Source organism: Camelus dromedarius, chromosome 10, assembly GCF_036321535.1.
Source record: "Camelus dromedarius isolate mCamDro1 chromosome 10, mCamDro1.pat, whole genome shotgun sequence".
Lineage (NCBI taxonomy): Eukaryota > Metazoa > Chordata > Mammalia > Artiodactyla > Camelidae > Camelus > Camelus dromedarius.
The window spans coordinates 46,847,814-46,867,435 of NC_087445.1; the positions used below are offsets into that span (position 1 = coordinate 46,847,814).

A 19,622-nucleotide genomic window follows, 5' to 3' on the forward strand; every position below is an offset into this window, starting at 1 on the left:
CCTCATCTTCAAATAGGCACCAATAACTATATTTCCTATCTTCTAAATATCCCCCAAATCCATTCTCTCCTCTCCTTTCCCGCCAATTTTGTTCAAGTTCTTGTCATTTTCTACCTGGATTATGTAATAACTTTGCCCCTCTGTTGCCTTCCCCAGCATATTAATCCACTCACCTATTCTTTCATTGATTTATGTAACTTCTTCTTTTACAAAGAACTTAATCTTATCACTTTTATTCAGGCACTGGACTCAGTAGAGAGAATCTGGGAAGGAGACAGGTTAACCAAAATGACAATACAAATGAGCTGGTGTTATGCTGAGGTAAGCCCAGGATTCTGTGGGGAGTGGACTGTGCCTAATTTATCTTGGGAGGATGTCCAAGAGGGGTCAGCCGTCCTTAACGACCCAAGCAAGACCTTTCTAAAATGCAAACCCGACAATGGCATTCCCTTGCTTAAAAACACTCAGTGACTCTGGCTAGGAATTGGGTCCAAATTTCTTGGCCCTGACACTCAAGGCCTGTCATCTTTTGCAACATTGCCTAAGGAGTCCAGCCTTACTTAACTTCTGCTGCTCTCTAATATGGCCCATGCTCCAGAGATATTACATTAATAATTTCTTAAACTCATCGGGGCCTTTCCATAGGAGAAGGGGACAGCAAGTAGGGGAAAGGTAGGATGATGGGGTGGAAAATGGCCAGATCTTCAGCAAGAGGAAAAGGGGGCCTGAGGGTGAAGAACCGGAGGATGGGAGGAGGGGACTGAGTGGAGAAACGTGGGGGACATGGGGAATGGGGAAGATAAGGATGAAAAGTGGAGAGGGGTAGGGGGTTGGACTGAGGTAGGTAGGAAGGGACAGAAGGAATTAGGACAGAATGGGAGGATTTGGAGGAGGAGGCATTTGAGAGACTACATATCTCTGGGCTTTGTCTTGGCTGTTACAAGTCCTTACGTAGGGTCTTGTCTGAAGTCGGGAAGGGGCAGTGTTGGTCCCGAGGGTGAGAAGGCTCTTAACCGTGGATGAGCCCTGGCTGCAGGCGCTGTTGGTGAGAGGCCTTGCTTGCAAGTCTACGACTTAGGGAGGGGACTTGGACACCTGCAGAAATTCACAAAGGAACTCTGGCCAGATCTGAGGAAAGGTGTGAGGGGGAGGGATGATGAGGAGCTTGACTAAAGCCTCTGGAACCCGGGCCAGGAGTGGAGGGATCCGTCACCAGGGCAACCTGAACGCCCAGCAGTCTCCTTGGCAACAGCAGTCTGGTCACCGCCCCGGTGAGTAAGGTCTCCTGAGGGGGCTGCAATGGACCCGGAGGGGACAAACCTAGAGAGTTCACTTCTTTTAAGGGGGTTTTGTGGGATTTTTGTGAGACTCTGTGAGAGTCTCTGGGTAGGGTCTGCAGATCTCTGTGGGGACGTTGTGGGTGTCTGGGTTTGTGAGGTTCTCTGTAGGGCTCCTATGAGTTGTCTGTTGTGTGGTCAGTGGGGGCTATGAGGATCTGATGGGGGCATCTGGGCTTCGCAGTTGGGGTGAGAGACACAAGGGCTCTGGTAGCTGGGGCTGGGGCAGTCTGTCCTCGAGCCCCCAGGGCCAAGTTAGAGACCAATAGACTAGGGCCGGGGGCGGGCTTTACTAACAAGGACCAATAGAATTAATCGAGGGGCGGAGCACCATATGACGTCAGGCCGAGGCCGCCGCCGCCGCGGGGCCTGGTTATCGCCGGTCCAGCGCAGCCCGGAGTCGCCCAGGCCTGAACTCCTACCCAGGTCCCCGGCCCGACCCCAGCCGACCCGACCCCGGCCCCGGGCCCGCGAGAACACCGGAGACACCCCCCGGGGGGTGGGAGCGGAGCCGCGGGTCAGCTCTGCGAGCGCCCCGCGCTGGCCTGTCCGGCCCCGCCCCCGCCCCGGGCCATGGCCCAGCCCTTGTCCCGGCCCCTTGTCCTATCCTCATCCAGGCCTTGGCCCCCGACCCCGCCCTCGCCCCGCTTTCCACATCAGGTCCAGCTCCGGCCTGGGTCCCAGCGAATGCCCAGATTCGGGTCCCAACTCAGGTTCCCCTTCCAGTCCCAATCCCAGTCCCTGGCCTGGCACCCATCCCAGCCCCTGCCCCTGTTTCACCTCTTTTCCCAAATCCCAGCCCAGCCCCTGTCCCAACCCCATTCACAATATTTGCTTAAGCCTGGGGCCCAACCCTTGCCTTTGCTCCAGTCCCAACCACAGCCCCTCCTTCCATCACATCCCCTGCCCTTGTACAAGCCCCAGTGTCCAGCCCAGCCCAACTCTGTATCCCAGCCTTTGCCCTCATCTCTGTGTTTACCCAAGTCTCTCCCACTGCCCACCCCTCTCTCTCATACCCTGCCCCTCTCCCAGCCTCGACTCAGGTCTGGGCTCCAGCTGCCACCAGCCTTATTGCTGCTGTTGCTGTTGTCTGTCCTTGGCCCAGGGGCTGGTGAGTGCAGAAACAGGAAAGACTGAGGCAGGGATGGGGTTCTGGCAGGGACGGGTGGACTGGAGGGATTCAGCAGAGGTGGGACCTGGGCAACTAGATCATTGGCGAAGAAGAGAGGAGTAGGGAGGAGAGAAGTCTTACGTAACTGAGAGGAATTGGGAGGGTCAGAAGAGCAGTAACTGTGGATTTGAGGCTCAGCAGGTGGCTGATAGTCCCAAAGACAGAGACTCCAAGGTTTTCTTTCTTGGCGTCCATCCTGTCTCCACTTTGACCCTTGCTTTTCCAAGAAAGTCTTGAGGGCTTTGCTCCTGCTCATGAAGTTTGATGGGGGAGACATAGTCCCCCAGCAGAGAGCCTCTAGTCCATGTGGGAAGATCTGGACTAACCCTTTGAGGTACTGGGCATGCATTAAAACAGGTTGAGAAAGCTCTTTTGAAGATAAATGTGTAGCAAACAGATGGACGTGGATTAGTTGCCATTATAATGAGTTTAACTCTTGTCACAAGTCTCCTTTCAAATAAGCTTGATTTGCCTAGGAATAATTCCTGACGCTTTTAGAGCAGGGTTGAAACTCGGAGACCATTTTACAGATGGAGAAACTGAGGCTCAGCAAGGGATCAGTTTGCCCAAGGTCATACAGCTGGTCAGTGGCAGGTCTGGTGCTAGAAAAAGTTTTCCTAATTCCTATTCCATACTAGTGGGTTTTTTTCCCCCCCACTGCAATAGGAAAACAGATCTAAGTGCAGAAAGACTCAAAGCACAGCCTATCCTCTCCCCTGTCTGCCCACAAGGGGGCTTCATCCACAAACTCCTCATTTGCCAGTTGTCAGCCCAGGGCCACCATCCAGTGAGGAAGTGACTCTGATAGGAGAGGGGGATACCCAACTTCCTAATGGGTGGAATGTGGGAGGAGGAGGGGGTCCTGGCTGTAGGAGATGTGCCATAAAGATCAGTCTGTAATAGAGAGTCTTCATAGCCCCAACCCCCAGCCATCTCTGGTGGGTGGCTCTCTAGATGGAATGAAGATGTACCCAAGAAGTCTTCAGCAGTAACAACTAGCAGAGAAACTGGGGGTGGGGGCTGCATTTCAGTGAGCTCTGGGGCCCTGGTTCAATGCCCAAGCTTGAGGAGATCGATGCACGCTAAAGCTTGCTGCCCCTGCAGAGATGTGCAAGCTCTATGTGGGTGCTCACTGTTATCTGGGCACTTATGTGTCTGTGTGTGTACCTGAGGGGTCTGTGGGAATGCTGGGCATGTGCAGTATGTGTATATGCTTGTGGGTTGGTGAGCGTAGGCACGTGTGTGTTGTGTGGGGTGCATGTGAGCCCATGTGTCCTTAGTGCCTGTGTTGTTGTGTGAGGGGAGCTACACGTTGTGGCCTATGCATGCTCCTTTTCAGCTCTTCTTGCTCCTCCTGTAGACAGATTACTAAAGCGTCACCTTCCAAGTGGATGATCCCTTCCTTGGTTGGAGGCAATACTGGATGCCTCCCACAACATACATAAATAACCCATCTGCCCCCATCCAGGTCAGTTTTTCAATTGGGGTGAGAGGGAGTCCATTCTGTTGAGCCCAATTAATAGCTTCCATCCCTGCCCCCGCAGCTTCTTTGTTCATGAGCCCATTGAGCTAACACTGGGCTGACTAGGAGAGCAGGGTGACTGACAGCCATGGAGTTGTAGGAAGTTGAGAGGTGTGGATTAAAACAGAACTGTCCAGGAGCAGGTTCATGTGCTTCGGGAGGATTGTAATGAGGTTGGAAAAGAGCACTGACTAGGCCTCACAGCAGGCAGGGCTGCCCTGACTGCTGTTACTAGTTGCTGGCCTGCAGGGGTGCTCTGTGACCTGGTGGTGGTGATAGGTTTTGCCTGAGGAGAGGCTGGCAGTATCACAGGACCATGATAGCACAGTCAGCCTCAGTATATCCTCAGTCTTTTCCTTAGACTTGTCTGACTGCAGTTGCATAACCCAGGAATGCCTTGCCATTATAGGAAATGACCTTTTGTTCTATTGTGTGCTGTGACTAGCAGGACCAGCTTCAGCCTATGTGTATGTGTGTGTGTGAGAGAGACAGAGACAGAGACAGAGGTGGTGATGGAGAATCACCCTGGCCTCATCCGGAAGTACTGGCACATTCAGGACAGGTTCATCTGAGCTTGGTTAGGTGCTTCCTCTGGGACCCAGCTCTGGAGGCCCTAGTGAAACCCTGAACCAAAGCTTGGAGTGAATGGGGCTGTGTTCGCTTTCTCAAACATCTGCCCTCAGAACGTCTGTGTTCCTTCCAGCAAGCCCAGCTGCTTTTTATTCACTTTTCCCACCAGCCTATCCTGTGACCTCTGTAGCCCCTCGCTGCTTTGAGGTGGTGTAACTAGTTACCCAATTCTCCAGTCCATGCCTTGTTCTTTTCATCACAGGGCTCTTTGTGCACGTCTGTCCATTGTTTCCCAAAGGTCATTAGCTGCTTTCACCACCAGCTCTCTGAGCATCTGCGCTGGGGGCCTGGCCTCTTCCCAGCAGTAGCAGTGGCCCATCTGGTGACCTATCCCTGGTCCCAGCTTTGAGGAGGAGAAGCCCTTCCCTGACTCCAGCAGGGGGTGCACTAGCACTCTGCTTTCCTGTGACTGCAGTGTCCAGGTTATTCAGCCCTCAGCTTTCTGCCTCCCAGCCAGGGCTCCTAGGAAACCTACTTTCCCCATCAGTTGGTTCGTTTCCTGTCATCCCTCTTGGGTACATCACCACTGCCCTGTGAGCCTCTCCAGTTCCTGGGCAGTGCTCAGCTTGCAAGGTGGCAGGTCTTCCTTGCTGACATTGAGACAGATCGTGTGGTCTAAATTGGGCAGGCTAGTCCTTGGGTGTACCCATGGCCTTTGAAGATGAGCACAGGCCCATCTAGGGCCAGTGATCTCTACCTGCATAGGACAGCTCTGCAGGGTGACTCGAGGTTGCTGTAGTTCAGTGGGGCCAACCTTGTCCCATGTTCCCTCCTCAGCAGCCTCCCTTTCCAGATGTCCTTTCTCTGTTATTTCAAATACCTCAATTTTGGAGTTACATCTCTCATCTCCAGAGGGGTAGATGGTCAGAATAAGCAAGCCTGTGGGTATTTACTACTTGGCTGGAAACTTGGCTTCAGGGTCACCCCTACCTGATGCCCCTACTCTTGTTCTGAAGCGGCTTGAGTTTCCAACCTTCTCATATGTTCTGGGGACATCTTTCTGGGCTTTGCTGGGGCTGGTCTTAAGTCTCCAGAGCTGTCAGATTCCCTAGAGCTTTGCCTGCCATTTGGGGCTCTCTTCTATCCAGCTAAGCTGCTGTGTTCTTTTCACTGCCACAGCAGTCCTGGTCCCTATGTGTTTGCCTGGTAGCTGCTTTCACCAGACTTTCCTGGCCACTGGGCTCTGCTCCTAACAACCATGATCAGGTATCTTGGCTTTTCAGCTACAGAGGACCACTTCCTCCCAATCTGCCAACCCTGGCCTGCTCTGAATATGAGTATTCCCAGGTGGTCCGAGATTCCAGTGGCTCACCGATTGACTGCCTCACGGGGCCTCCCTCCGGGAAGCGCCCCCGGCTGCTCCTTCTGAATCCCAGAGACCTTGCTGACTCTCCTTTCCCCTTCTCCTGGGGGCTCTTGTGGTGGTCTGCCAGCTCCTGTCCTTGCCTCTGCCACCCAAGCAGGCCCCTTGGAGCCTCACCACAGTCGCCCCTCCCTACCACTGCCCTGAGCCAGTATACAGGCAGCTCTTGTGAAGCTTCTGAGGGTTTTTACGTCTCCTGACCGCAGGGGAACAGAGAGGGGGAGAAAATAAACAAGGAAGTTTCACAGTTCCATGCTGACGCCCAAGCCCACAGGTGGAGTTCCCGCATGCTCAGTAGCCTAGGAGCCCATGCCAGCGCGCACACACGCACCACCCCTCCATCCACACCTTTGTTTTGTTAGGCATATTAAAAGAGAACAATGGCTCCTAAGTGAAGGCAGCAGCTGTGGGGACCCTAAAAAAAGGGTCCTGGTTTTGGATTTAGACAGATCAAGGTTTGAATCCTCAGTTTGGTCTAGGTTTGAGCCTCAGTTTCCTTATCTGTAAAAAGAGGTCATTTTCCCCGAGGTCATTGTCAGGATTAAAGCAGATGATGGGGGCGGCAGGAGACCTGGTTCCTGGCTCAGAGGAGAGCATTTGTTGAGTCGGTGCTGTGTGTGGGGAGGACTGGTGTGCCTGGGGCTTTCTGGCAAAGGCCTGTCCTACTTTGCTCCTCTCTCTTCTGCCTGCTCCCCAGGAGGCCTCTTCCTGACTGACTACTCCACCTGCTCACCCCGCAAGCTGAGTCCTTTCCGCTCCTTTGCCAGCACCGAGCTCTTCCACTTCCATGTTCCTGAAGACACATTCCTGGCCGTTTGGAACCTCATCATCTTCAAAGAGCAGGGGGGAACCTTTGGGGACCACTGCCCAGACCAAAGTGTGACTGTGTGAGTGTCTGAGTTAACCTCCTGACCCCCACTTCCAACCCCAGGCCACTTTCCAAACTAGAATGTGACTTTATGAGTATCTAAACTGACCTTCTGACCCTGACACTTGTCCAGACTGAAGTGTGACTGAGTGAGGGCCAAGACCTCTGTCTCCCGATGATTCCTGACTGCTGTATGACTGTATGAGTGCCTGAGCTGACCTCTTGCCTTTTATGTTCTGACTCCTGACCTGGACCCACTTCGTTGCATGCGTCAGTCTGGAGAATCCACTTGTTTTACTGGTGATGAGTGACAGTTCTCTTTTCTCTCCCCCATTTCCTGCCCCCCACCCCATTGCCTGCTTTCCTCTTCTCTTCATTCTGGTCCTCCAGGTATTTCCGGTCCGGGGCACCCCCTGTCATCAATCCCTTGCACACACACTTCCCAGGGGACACAGCTGTGCCTGGGGTTTTCTCACTGACTCTCAGCTGGACACTGCCCAACCGCACCTCCGGCATCTTTAACATCAGCAGCCCCTTACCTGGGGACTGGTTCTTGGCTGCCCACCTTCCCCAGGCCCACGGTCACATCTCTGTCAAGGTGGGTTGATGCTGTCCAGGACAAGAGGGGCCAGAGCTGCTTCTCCATCTCTGGGCTACCTGGCAGACCAGCCTTGTGTCAGTGTGGGCAACAGCATGAAGGTGGCTGGGGTGAGGCATAGCTAGGGGTCAGCAGGTCACCTGGTAGGCCAGAGGCCGTGACCTGCAGGAGGCAGTTTGGGAACCTTAGAGGACATAGTGGGTTCAGGTAAGCTGAAGGGAAAGTCCAGAGTCAATCAGAGGCCCCAGCCCTGGGAAGTGGTGTCCCTTCCTATTGGAAGGCGCAGGGTTAGTCAAGGTGATCAGAAGCCAGCCAGGGACCAGTCAGATGCTGCGGCACAAACCCAGGACTAGTCTTTCTCTACATCTTGGTGATAGCCCTGAAGACTCTTGTAGGTTGCAGCCCAGTCGTTAGTCCATCTGGGAGAATACATGAGAATACATTCCTCATCTATCCTAATTTCAGTTCCCTGCGCCTTATGGAAGATGATAAGGGAACTCTGGGGGCAGGGAAACCCTTTACTGTTAAAGGGAGATTTTGAGCAACTGGTGTCCAACCAGCTATTGCCTCTCTTTACCCCAAATATTGGCAGTGATTTCATAGAGCAGAGGTTGTTAAAGTCTGGAGTGTTACAGGGTTAAGGTCAGGCTACTTCTCCATTCTAGTTTGGAGGGAAGGAAATGCCGCAGAATTTTCCTGCCATTCCCATGTACTGGGCAGGCTAGACCACTCCGTTACAGTGAGAAGATCTAAAGGTTGCTTACTCTTGTCCTCTGGTGGGGAGGGAGGGTGTGATGAGGTGGCCATGTCAGAGTGGGATGGCCATGTATGTGGAGCCAGTGGTCAGGGCGAAGGACCCAGCATGAGCTGAGCCGGATTTAAAGAACAGGACTTGAAGAACTAGAAAATGGGTGGAGTTTGGCCATTGAGAATTGGGAGGGGCAGAAATTCCCAGTCAGGTGAAGTTTTGACCCGCATGTCTCTCTTCAGGGTGAGTTCCTTGAGGGCTCAGGCCCTGTGACTGTGTCAGACTCCCCTCTCCTCTTGCAATAGCCCAGCGTTCCAAGGTGTTATAATGCTTTTGAATGAGCTGAGATTTACACAGGGACAAGTGTACAGGCACTACTGTGGGCAGAGTTGGGAACTCAGGCTGAGGGAGCATCTCTAGGGCTTAGTGGTAGACCTGCTTTTCCTGGGAGTGATGTGCAGGAGAACTTCCTGTCCAGGCCTGGGAACTCTCTAGTGAGAACATGTTGGGAGCTCACCTGGAAATGGCTCTGGGTTCTAGGTTCTTGACTCTCATCAGAATCAAGTGTTCCTTTATTGGGAGGGATATCTTCTTAAGTCTGTGGCCAAATTCCAAAGACCTTGTTCCTGATCCCAACTCTGATCTTTGACTTTCTTTGCGAGAAGAGAAAATCCTTCTGAAGCCGTGCTTTAGTTATCCAAAAACCTTTCTGATTGAGTGGGACCAGCCTGGTGCCTAGGCCAGGGCTAGGATCATGGGAGCTGAAGCCTGGTTAGGAGAGGTCAGATCAGGCCCATTTGCACCTAGACATAGCAGTGGGGCCTGGGGAACTGGGTACTGCAAGCTGGAGTCCTAGCCAGCAGAGATCCCTGGGGCACAGTGAGATTAGAGAGAAGAGGGCATAATTCCCTTGCCATGAGTGAACCCCCTGAGAGACATAGCTCTCCATTCAGGCCTGTTCTGGAGGTTAGGGGGCAAGGATCTTCTTTGTGATTCCTCTAAGAATTTGATTACCATTTGGAATATTCTGTGGGCCTCTAAGTATTCTTAAGTTCTCTGGTTGATTCCCTAGACTCAAGCCTGTGAGTGGATTGTCCAGAGCGCTTCTCCAGGGCTCTGACTCTCAACTTGTCTCCTCCTTGTACCATGGTTCTGACTTCCCATGGGACTTGGCCAACAAAGGAAGTGGTGTGGGTTCAGGGATATCCTTGGGTAGGGACTGAAGAGTCCTGGCAATAAGAAGGCAGCACTGTTTCTAGGGGCCTTCTTAGCATTGGGATGAGTTCAGACCTCCCACTAGACCTTAGTCTTTGAGCACCTGCTTTGTTCCAGGCCCTGGGTTGGATGCTAGGGACACAGATAAATAAGATGTATATTAGTGAGATATTTTAGGAGGACAAAGGAGAGGTGGATACCTCCGCTCGGTAGTGTGGTGGAGAAGTGGTTTTAGGAAACTGTTAGGAAGTGAGGCCTGATGTTGAGAAAGCTGGGAAGGGCACTCCAGGTGGTAGGAGTAGCATGGGCTAAAGCTGAGAAGGGAGAACTGAACTGGTTCAGTGTGGGGCGGTTGTTGGGATGAGTGAGGGAGCTGGAGGGGTGAACAGAGGGCAGATCATAAAGGACCTAGAAGCTTGAACTTTATCCTGAGAGTGACGGGGAAGCCTTATGAGGTTGTAAAAGGGAAGTGACTTATCTGGTGCAGGCGCTTTCCTGAGCTCTGGCCCCTGTGTCTGTGTTATTCACGACTGTATTCCTAGCGTCCAGCACAGAGCCTGGCACATTGTTGGGGCCTGGCAAATATTTGTTGCCCTTTTGCCATTTTCTCAAACTCATGTTGCCTAAAACTGATCTCATTTCTCCTCCTTTCCTTTTCTTCTTACTTCTGTCAACCCCTTCTGTCTTGACCCATGCCCTCCATCTCCTTGTGTTTCCTGTGTTGGAGCATATGTGCACCCTGTGGTGTCCAGTTGCCAGTCTGCCCTGAAGGGCTGGCCTTTGGGTTGTGGGTAACATCTGGCACCCAAATGGCTTATTAGGAGTATGTTCTCCAAGTGCCTTGGGCACAGTTCTCCTTGAGTGCTTCCTCTTACCAGCTCCAAGATTTGAAAGTAAATAAAAGCAGATAAATAATGAAAACAACAGTGAGGAAAGCAAAGAAGCCGATTGTACAGAAGAGAAGATTCGGTTGAATCCACCAGCTAGGACCAAGCGCGGCTCAGTATCTCAACTGTTGTGGTTAAAATCTGCTAGCAGTCTTCCTTCTGCTTTTCTTCCTCCTTCTAAATTATTTTATTTGTATTTCAAATAGGTAATATATGCACCTGATACAACATTCGAAAGGTACAAAAGGCATACAGTGAAAAGTAAGTTTTCCTCTTCCCTTGGTCCCCGTTTAGTCCCCACGTCCCCTTTCCAGAGGTAACTAGTAGCCAGCTGTTACCTAGTTACTCATATTACCCATTCCGTCTTGAAACAGTTTCTCCTCTTGGCCTTTGTGACTTTACAGCACTGTCCTGGTTTTCCTCCTGCCCACCACCCACTCCTCTGTCTCCTTTCCTGGCTTCTCCTCTGCTTGATCTTACTCATGTTGTGATGCCCCAAAGCTTGGTCTTGGGAAAACTCCTTTTTATTTCTCCATTCTCTTGCTAGGTGTCTCCAGCACCATGGTTTTAAATACCACCTATAAGTTCATGTTTTCCAAGTATATTGAGAGGGTCCTAATTTCTTTGAGTCTCAGACTTCATATTCGATGTCTTGCTTGACATTTCCGATTGGATGCCTAAGGCCCATCTCAGAGTTAGCAAGTACATATCCAGAGACTAATGTAAGAATCTCTTTGATTGCTAGTTCACATCTCCCAGTCTAAGCCTCTTCTTTCTCTAATCTCAGTAAATGGCACTGCCATTCACCATTTGCTCAAGCCCGATTTAGGTGTCATACTTTATTCTCCTTTTTTCTCTTATTTCCACACAACTGATCTATAGGGAAAGTCTTGTTGACCGTACTACTAAAGCATGCACTGGGTGCACCTACTCTATTTCTGCCCTTAACACACCTCCCCTCAGCCTTCTGCTGGACCACCACAGTAACCTCCTAAGTGGACTCCCTTCTTCCACTCTTGCCCCCTGAAGTCTGTCCAGCGATTATTTACTTCCATGTTGATTGGTGCTGGCTGACTGTGGGCTGGGGCAGTGCTAAGCACTGAAATATTCCCACAGAGAAGGCCAAGTGTCTTTGGGCATCTTCAGTCTGCACACCTCACCCAGAGGCTCAGACTTTTCTGAAGACATCCAGCCCACCCATACTAGGACAGTCTAGGAATCAAGGACAGTCTAGGAACCAATCTAAGGCCTTCCACTCCAGCTTCTTTCAGATTGCTTCTCACTCCCCTTCTTACTTTTGGCCCTCCTGGTTTCTCAAGCTCCCTTGTTTTAGCGCTGTTCCTTTCATGACTACGGATGTTGACTGAGTTTGGATTCTCTCACTTGGCTTCTGCCATGGCAGCTCTTGAGGATCTGACTTCTGGTGCCCTTTCTGTGGCCCCAGTACAGGGTGAAGGTCACTGCGTCTTCCCTGCTCTCCGCTGACTGAATGCTCCTATCTATAAGAAGGGAGGTATTGGATGTGCACATTATACAGTTTAAGGAAGGAGCACTTCTTAACCAGAGAGGTCCTGTCCACTATCCTTTAGTTAGGCCAACAGCAAGCAAAATGTGGAACAAAGTGTTTCTTCCCTCTGGACTGTCTAGTAAGGAAATGGGCCATTTTCTGAGTGTGAGTCCTCAGCCTTGGGGATCATTCACAGCAAGATTATTATGGTAGTGATTCCTGACCTTAGGAAGTGGGGTCAATGAAATAACTTGTGAGAGTATTTCTGGTTTTTAGTATTTGATGCCAAATATGAGGGACATCTGCTTTGGATACCAGAGATGGAGGTCTCTGAGTAACTAGATGGGTTCAGGAGCTCTCTGAAGGGACCCTCTTTTTGATACCAGTTCTTTAACTCAATAGATATTTTCTAGCACCGAGTGTATGCCAGGTGGTGTGTTGGGCATTGGGGATGCAGTGATGCAGAAGGCAGAGGATAATGAGATGTTGCAGCATGGCATCCATCAAGGCCTCTTTCCAGCCTTGTGGAACTTTGCTAGAAGTCAGCAGACATGCCTTGGCTGGCTTGTTCCATGGCATGGAACTCAGTGGGACGTCGGAGCCTGGGATCTTTGTCCCCGAACAAGGTTAATGGTATGTCTTGGTAAGAATAACCAAGTAAGTGAACAATAGCCTCTGGTTTATTGGGCATAAGGCCATTTGTTCAGAAGATGAGAGAAGCCTAATCAGGAGCCCCTTTTCCCCTGAACTGCTAGTATCGAGGGCCCAGATTGCTGCAAAGGCTGCAGAAGAGGAGCTGGAACAATTGGGACCGTGCTCCCTGAAGATGCTGTGGCTGCCTGGGCCTGGTGGTGTCACCTGAGTAGAGGAGTGCTAGGGATTCTATCCAGAAGAGGCGCTTGGGGAGATGTGGCTGTTCTCCTCCAGTAACAGAAGAAACCCAGACTGGGGCAGAAGGAGCAGATGCATCTGGGGGCCCATGAGGCAGAGTGGTGGGAAGGGAGACAGAAGATAGGCTTTGCTTCATAAAGGTCAGAGCTGCCCCCAGCTGGGTTGATTCATTTATTCAGCAAACATTCATCTGTGAAGGGTGCACTTTACATTAGGCTCTGTGTCTGGCAGACCAGGTTTCTGTTCTCGGGTTGCTTATAGTCTGGAGATTGCCTGGGAGGTAGACTGGCTCTTTCCTGGGGGTGTTTAAGTAGAGGCTGGACAAGCACTTGGGAGGGGCAGGTGGAGAATAAAGGAAATGAAAGATTCAGCTGGGGGAGGAGGGAGGTTTGGACTGGAGGCCTTTAAGGAGCTTTCCTATGCTCAAGGAGTGCTAGTGCTCTGCGTTCCTGAGGGTCAGGGAATGGAGTGGTTCAAAATTACCTTGAGGGTCTGTCCAGGGATACTCAGGAGGAGGGATTGGGTTGGAGGAGGGTAGGCAGGGCCTGATTGTCAGGAGGGCCTGGTTTTGTGTCTCTAAACCTCAGCCAGTGCTGAGGGTCACAACAGATCCTGCAGACCTAGGAAGGACCCAGAGCTTAGAGAGACTGCAGTCATAGCCCCAGAAGCAGGAGGGCTGGAGGAGGTTTGTCCCTGTCCTCAGCAGGCTGTTTGCCTTGCTTTAGTGCACCTTTCTGTCTCTCCCCTCCTATCACCCCTGCTTTTGTCTCAGGGTCTACAGGATGAGTGTCAGTACCTCCTTCAGCCGCAGCTGATTGTCCGGCGTTTGCTGGACGTTGCTGTGTTGGTGCCTGGGCGACCCTCAGAACAAACCCTCTCCCCCCACAATCGCTCAGCCCTGTACAAGTAAGTGGAATGCTCCCGTAAACCGGGCCCTTCCTGTCTTCCTTCCCTGACCTCAAAAAGGGAACAAGGTTCTTTTGGCTTCTTAGCCTGCCTGCTGTTCCTGCTCTCCCTCCAGCCAACCTGGACTGCTGGGCCACCCAGAGCCTGAGGGCTGGCCCGACCCTCCCTCCCTCTCTCCCAGGACAGAGGGGAAGACCCCCAAAAGGTCTCCTGTTCTCCTGTGTCCCTTACCTCTCCATGACCCCTTCTTCCCAGTGTTTCCCTCATCCTGTGTCCCTCTCACCTCTCTGTACCCTGTCTTTTCTTACCCCCAACCTCCCCTCTGCCCAGGGTCTTTGTGCCCAGCTTCACTTACAGGGTTTCAGCACAGCTGGTGTGTGTGGGGGGCCGAGGGGCATCTGCCTGCCCCCTGACACTGCGCCTACGTCCCAAGGCCCCACCCCTGCACAACTCAAGCTCTGTGGCCTGTGGAGGTACATCAGTATGCCAGCTGGAGCTGGCACTACCCCCCTGGGGGCACTGGGTCTACGTGCGTGTGGAGACACCATCGCGGGGCCCTGGCAGGACCATCCGCTTCCAGCTGTGTGTGCGGTTGCAAGGTTAGAAGCCCCACACCTGTCCAGCCACCCAGCCTCTGTCCACACCTGTAGCTGGGAAGGGGCAGGCATAGTGGCTGTGTTCACTGATCCTCGGCTATGTCCCTGTGACCTCCCTGACCCTACCCAGGCTCCTTCACACTCCCCAAAGCCCTCCTACATGGAGCTTCCATTCACTGGAAGGCCTTCAGATCATTTTTTGGCACCTGACTGGGGGCTAACTAAGCGACCTCATTACTCTCCTTGATTTAATCTCTATTTCAGTGTCCTGGGGTAGGCAGGGACAGCTAGGACCTCTGGGTCATGTCCTTGCCAAAGCCCTTGCAAGTGAGTAAGAGGGTCCATCATCTGTTTCAGCAGTGTTCTCATTGCCCTTGGGGAGGGAGAGATGACCTTGATTTCCTCAACGTGACATTCTGTTAGCTGTGAACATTAGGAAGGCCCTGGACCCTGTCCTGTGAACTTAGATGCCAGACTCCTAGGAGACATTTGGTTATAGTTGTCACCCTCCTCACCCTTTGATAAATCCTGTCTGGCTCAGATCTTTTGTGGTGGGGCTGCAGGGCTGTGAGGGCAGCAGGCCCCAGCTCCAATTTTCTCTGCCCCACAGAGTGCCCGCAGCCCAGCCTGTCCCGTGCCCTGGTCCCTGGAGCTGCCATGAACATGCCCCAGTCACTGGGCAGCCAGTCACTGCCCCCAGAGCCGCCATCCCTCGGAGCCCCTGCTGAGGGGCCTGGGGCCACAACCCCTCCCGAGCACTGCTGGCCGGTGCGCCCGACGCTGCGCAATGAACTGGACACCTTCTCCGTCCACTTCTACATCTTCTTTGGCCCCAGCGTGGCCCTCCCCCCTGAGCGTCCAGCTGTGTTTGCCCTGAGGCTGCTGCCAGTGCTGGACAGCGGAGGTGTCCTCAGCCTGGAGCTCCAGCTCAATGCGGTACTCTTTGTGGAGAACGGGGAGGTCGCCCTGTGGTGGAACTTGAAGGAGATGGTGTCAGGGGTGAAGGGGCCCTACCTCCTCCAGGAAGCCTATCCAGGTTGCTTTCACCCAGTTTTATGGTTAGAGACCATGTATCAGCCCAATTCTGGTCAACAAATGTGCCCTGAGTATTTATTGCAAATGGGCTAGGAAGCCAGGGCAGCTCAGAATGGTCCAGATTTTCCCAGTTTTGCAGGCCAACTTGCCACTCACTAAGGGCCTCTCTCTGTGGCAGGTGTGGATTTTTTCTTGCAGATCTCCTGTGATGGGAGTTCACCACCTCTTGAGACCATACAGTCCGTACTTAAACAGCTCTGATTGCCAGAGGTATTCTTGGCATTCTGTTGAAGTCTGCCTCCGTGGATTTTTACCCACTGATCTTTGTTTTACCTCAGAAGCAATATCCAGTCATCTACCTCTGTCCATTTTTTTTAAATAAATAGACTTTATTTTTCAGAGAAGTTTTAGGCTTACAGAAAAACTGATGAAAGTACAGAGAGTTCCTTTCTTTCCCCGCACAGTTTCCTGTATTACTCACATCATACCTTAGTGTGGTACATTTGTTGCATCTCTATCCAATTTTAACAGCCCTTCAGATGCCTCTCAATCTCACCAAAGCTGAACCTCAGTGTCTGAGACTTCTCTTCATCCTCCGCTCTCTCCTCATACTGCTTGTCACTGTGCCTCTGAAATAAGTGATCTGGGGTGGTCTGAGCTGGGTGACAGGCAGCCTGAGATCAAGTTACCTCTTTCAGCTGCTGCCTCACACTGTGGGACTTGAGGCTTGTGGTGAACTAAGACCTCTGGGTCTTTTTCCTTTCCATCTTTTTTTCTTCAAAACAATTGTATACATTTACTTTTTAATTATAGAAGTAATAGGATCACACATGAAAGCCTTGGAAAATAGAAGAAGGCACCCTAGTGCCTTATCCACATTGCCCCCCTAGTCCTTATCCACATTGACTGCTGTATTTAGCTAGTTGTAACCAAGGGGCATGCGCATTTTCATGCCCTGAGCCTGGTACATATAAACACTGCCAATTCCTATCTTGTGTTTTTGCAGTGCACTTTTTAACCCGAGTGGAAGAATTTATGTCCATCTTTGAGGCATTGCCTAATACTGGTTTGGGCCTTGGGTCTTCTCTGTTTTATGTAACTCACACACTTGAAAAGCTAGCCTTCTACATGACTTAGTCATTATTTTCAGCATTGAATAAGACTGGGCTAAGGGCAGAGTTTTGTGTCAGGCCACTGGCAACTGTCTTGGGTTGCCGTTGATCTAATAATTTAACTACTGTTCCCTCAGCCAGGAATCCTTTTAATTCTACTATCCCCCAGTTCTGGGGCAGGGACAGTTTTCCTGTCAGCCCACTTGAGACCTGGTCTGTGGCTTGATGTGGTATTTTATGGGACATGGCTCAGAACTTTCTAGTGGTCCTGCTGGTCAGGACAGAGCTGATTTCAACCCCGAGATGTTCCTTATTTGCATCTTGCTCTCTGATTCTGTTCTGGCTAAGACTATATATTTTGTGTTTGCTTATTACCATGACTTTGGTCAGTGACAGTGAAGTCTTGATTTGACCTTGAAACCATAGAGCTTATATCAGAGGCCAGCCTCATCCATACTCTCTCTTCCTCAGGATCCTGAGAGGAGCGGCCCAGCCCTCGCTGCCTAACCCTATCCCTCTCTGCATTCTTGTCCATTTTCTCTAAAGGGCATATGCTTACATTCCAGCCATCTGCATGCTTTGACACTTGCTGCACACCTCAGACAGCCTGTTATGTTTATTCTGAAAGGTATATTGGCACCTCTACTCTGATGTTTCCCTCCAAGTATTTTGATTTTTCCCTTGGATCAAGAATTGGACATTTGGATCAGAAAACTGCATACCTAGAGGACATTTTTGCTTGGCTTTCACCAGAAGGGCTTATGCTGAATAATTTGGCATATTGCCCTGGGCTTGCACTGAGGGAGGTTACGAGCAAGTTGTATGAAATTCACTCTGGCAGTTAAGGATAGGAGGCACTTAGTGCTTTTTTTTTTTTAAATTTATTTCTTTTTATTGAGTTATAGTCAAGTTTACAATGTATCAATTTCTGGTGTACAACACAATTCTCCAGTCATACATGAATATACATATATTCATTTTTATATTCTATTTGCCACGAGCTACTATAAAATATTGAATATATTTCCCTGTGCTATACAGTATAAACTTATTTATATTATATGTCAGTATCTGCAATTCTCGAACTCCCAGTTTATCCCTTCCCACCCTGCTCCTTCCTGGCAACCACAAGTCTGTATTCTATGTCTGAATCTGTTTCTGTTTTATATATAAGTTCATTTGTCTTTTTTTTTTTTTTTTAGATTCCACATATGAGTGATGTCATATGGTATTTTTCTTTCTCTTTCTGGCTTATTTCACTTTGACATTCTCCAGGGATATCCATGTTGCTGCAAATGGCATTATGTTGTCATTTTTTATGGCTGAGTATTATTCCATTGTATAAACATACCACAACTTCTTTATCTAGTCATCTGTTGATGGATATTAAGGTTGTTTCCATGCCTTGGCTATTGTAGATAGTGCTGCTATGAACACTGGGGTGCAGGTGTCTTTTTAAATTTGGGTTCCTTCTGGGTATATGCCCAGGAGTGGGATTGCTGGGTCATACGGTAAGTCTATTTTTAGTCTTTTGAGGAATCTCCATACTGTTTTCCATAATGGCTGCACCAAACGACCCTTTCTTGACACCCTTTCCAGCATTTATCATTTGTGGACTTTTGAGTGATGGCCATTCTGGCTGGTGTGAGGTGGTACCTCATTGTAGTTTTGATTTGTATTTCCCTGGTAATTAGTGATATTGAGCATTTTTTCATGTGCCTGTTGGTCATTCATATGTCTTCATTGGAGAATTGTTTGTTTAGGTCTTCTGCCCATTTTTGGATTGGGTTGTTTGGTTTTTTTCTTATTAAATCATATGAGCTGTTCATATATTCTGGAAATTAAGCCCTTGTCAGTTTCATCTTTTGCAAATAACTTAGTGCTTCCTTGATTCAAAGTTAACTGAGAACCACCCTTTTGGGTGCAGTGCTTCTGAGATTGATTAACTTTTATCTTGTGGACTCGCAAATCTGGTCACTCATCATGTTTCCTTCTTTGCTTTGGTTGCTTGGAAGTCAGCATCAAATATCTGGCCCATGTCTAGGGACAGACTTTGTTTTCCTATCCTGATTTGTAAATTTCCCTCATGCATTTATTTTATCCTATTATATGTATTTAATAAGCTGCCTCAAATCCTTCTTGAATGAGGTGATCTTATAGCTTCCTGTTACCTTTATTCTTGTGGACAACCCTTTCCATTTACTCTTGTGGATATCCGGTTTCTTTTCATCCCAGCCAGTTGCTACATTTAATCCCACAGGCATTCTGTTACTACTGTTCAGTACCTAGGATCATTTTACCTGAGGATGAGTGCATTTCTTTACATGACTCTTGCCTTCAGGCCCAGGTGAAGATCTGAAGATGATTGATAAACTGCAGTTACCTTTGTTCACAACCAGTTTCTACATCCAGCAACAGTGCCCTTCCCCTTCCCCTCAACAAATTAGACAGACTGAGAAAGAGGGTGTTCTCTCTTGCCTGGACAGAATTTAAACCATTCTGCCCAAAGAAAAGATTAAGAATTAGCCTTGCCTTCTCATCAGTCTTTGAAAGATCTCTGCTGTGGAAGATGGTGGTGTTTCCCAGTTTCTCTATTGTAAGAATGAAGGAGGTAGGGGAGCCTTCAGTGTGGTGAGCACCTGCCAGAATGGGGTGTCCAGTGACAGCCGGGAGGGGCTTCTGGGGAGGGGTTGAGAGGTGTAGGAGTTTGGAGGTGGTGGTAGGAGGACCTGGAGGGTGTGACAGCCTCATCTTTATACTTGCCCTGCCCAGAGCTCCCTGCACCAGGAAAATGTGACAGTGTTCGGATGCCTGACTCATGAGGTGCCCTTGAGCCAGGGGGATGCAGCCGTGACCTGTTCCAAAGGTGGGGTGAGGAATTAGGGAGTGGGAGGGGGCTGGAAGTTTGGGGCAAGGGGGAGGAGGGTATGGAGGAAGGATGGTTGGGCGTCTGGGAAGTAGGGGTAGGTGGATGAGGGTTCTTTAAGTCCTGACCCCACAGTGCCCCTTCCCTTCTCCCCTCAGAGTCCCTGGCCGGTTTCCTCCTCACGGTCAGTGCCACCTCCAGAGTGGCCAGGCTGCGAATCCCGTTCCCGCAGACGGGGACCTGGTTCCTGACCCTGCGCTCCCTGTGCGGGGTGGGGCCTCGGTGAGCAGCGCAGGGCGGGGCAGGGCGGGGCGGGGCGGGGCGGGGCGGGGCGGGGCGGGGCTGGGAGGATGCAACCCCAGGCCCCAGG

The 19,622-nt window shown here is 50.7% G+C and overlaps 1 protein-coding gene across 3 annotated transcripts in view; it reads left to right on the forward strand.

Annotated features, from left to right (window-relative positions):
- Positions 1–1,860: 1,860 nt before the first annotated feature.
- The window catches only part of TMEM8B (transmembrane protein 8B), a 37,115-nt gene continuing 19,353 nt past the window's right edge, over positions 1,861–19,622 (forward strand). For all 3 annotated transcript variants that reach the window (XM_031450017.2, XM_031450014.2, XM_031450012.2), the window contains exons 1-8: positions 1,861–2,448; positions 6,721–6,910; positions 7,282–7,489; positions 13,510–13,643; positions 13,974–14,242; positions 14,850–15,175; positions 19,159–19,252; positions 19,411–19,534. In XM_031450017.2, coding sequence (XP_031305877.1) covers positions 1,911–2,448; positions 6,721–6,910; positions 7,282–7,489; positions 13,510–13,643; positions 13,974–14,242; positions 14,850–15,175; positions 19,159–19,252; positions 19,411–19,534 — 1,883 coding nt within the window. In that variant the 5' untranslated portion in view covers positions 1,861–1,910. The remainder of the gene's footprint in view (positions 2,449–6,720; positions 6,911–7,281; positions 7,490–13,509; positions 13,644–13,973; positions 14,243–14,849; positions 15,176–19,158; positions 19,253–19,410; positions 19,535–19,622) is intronic.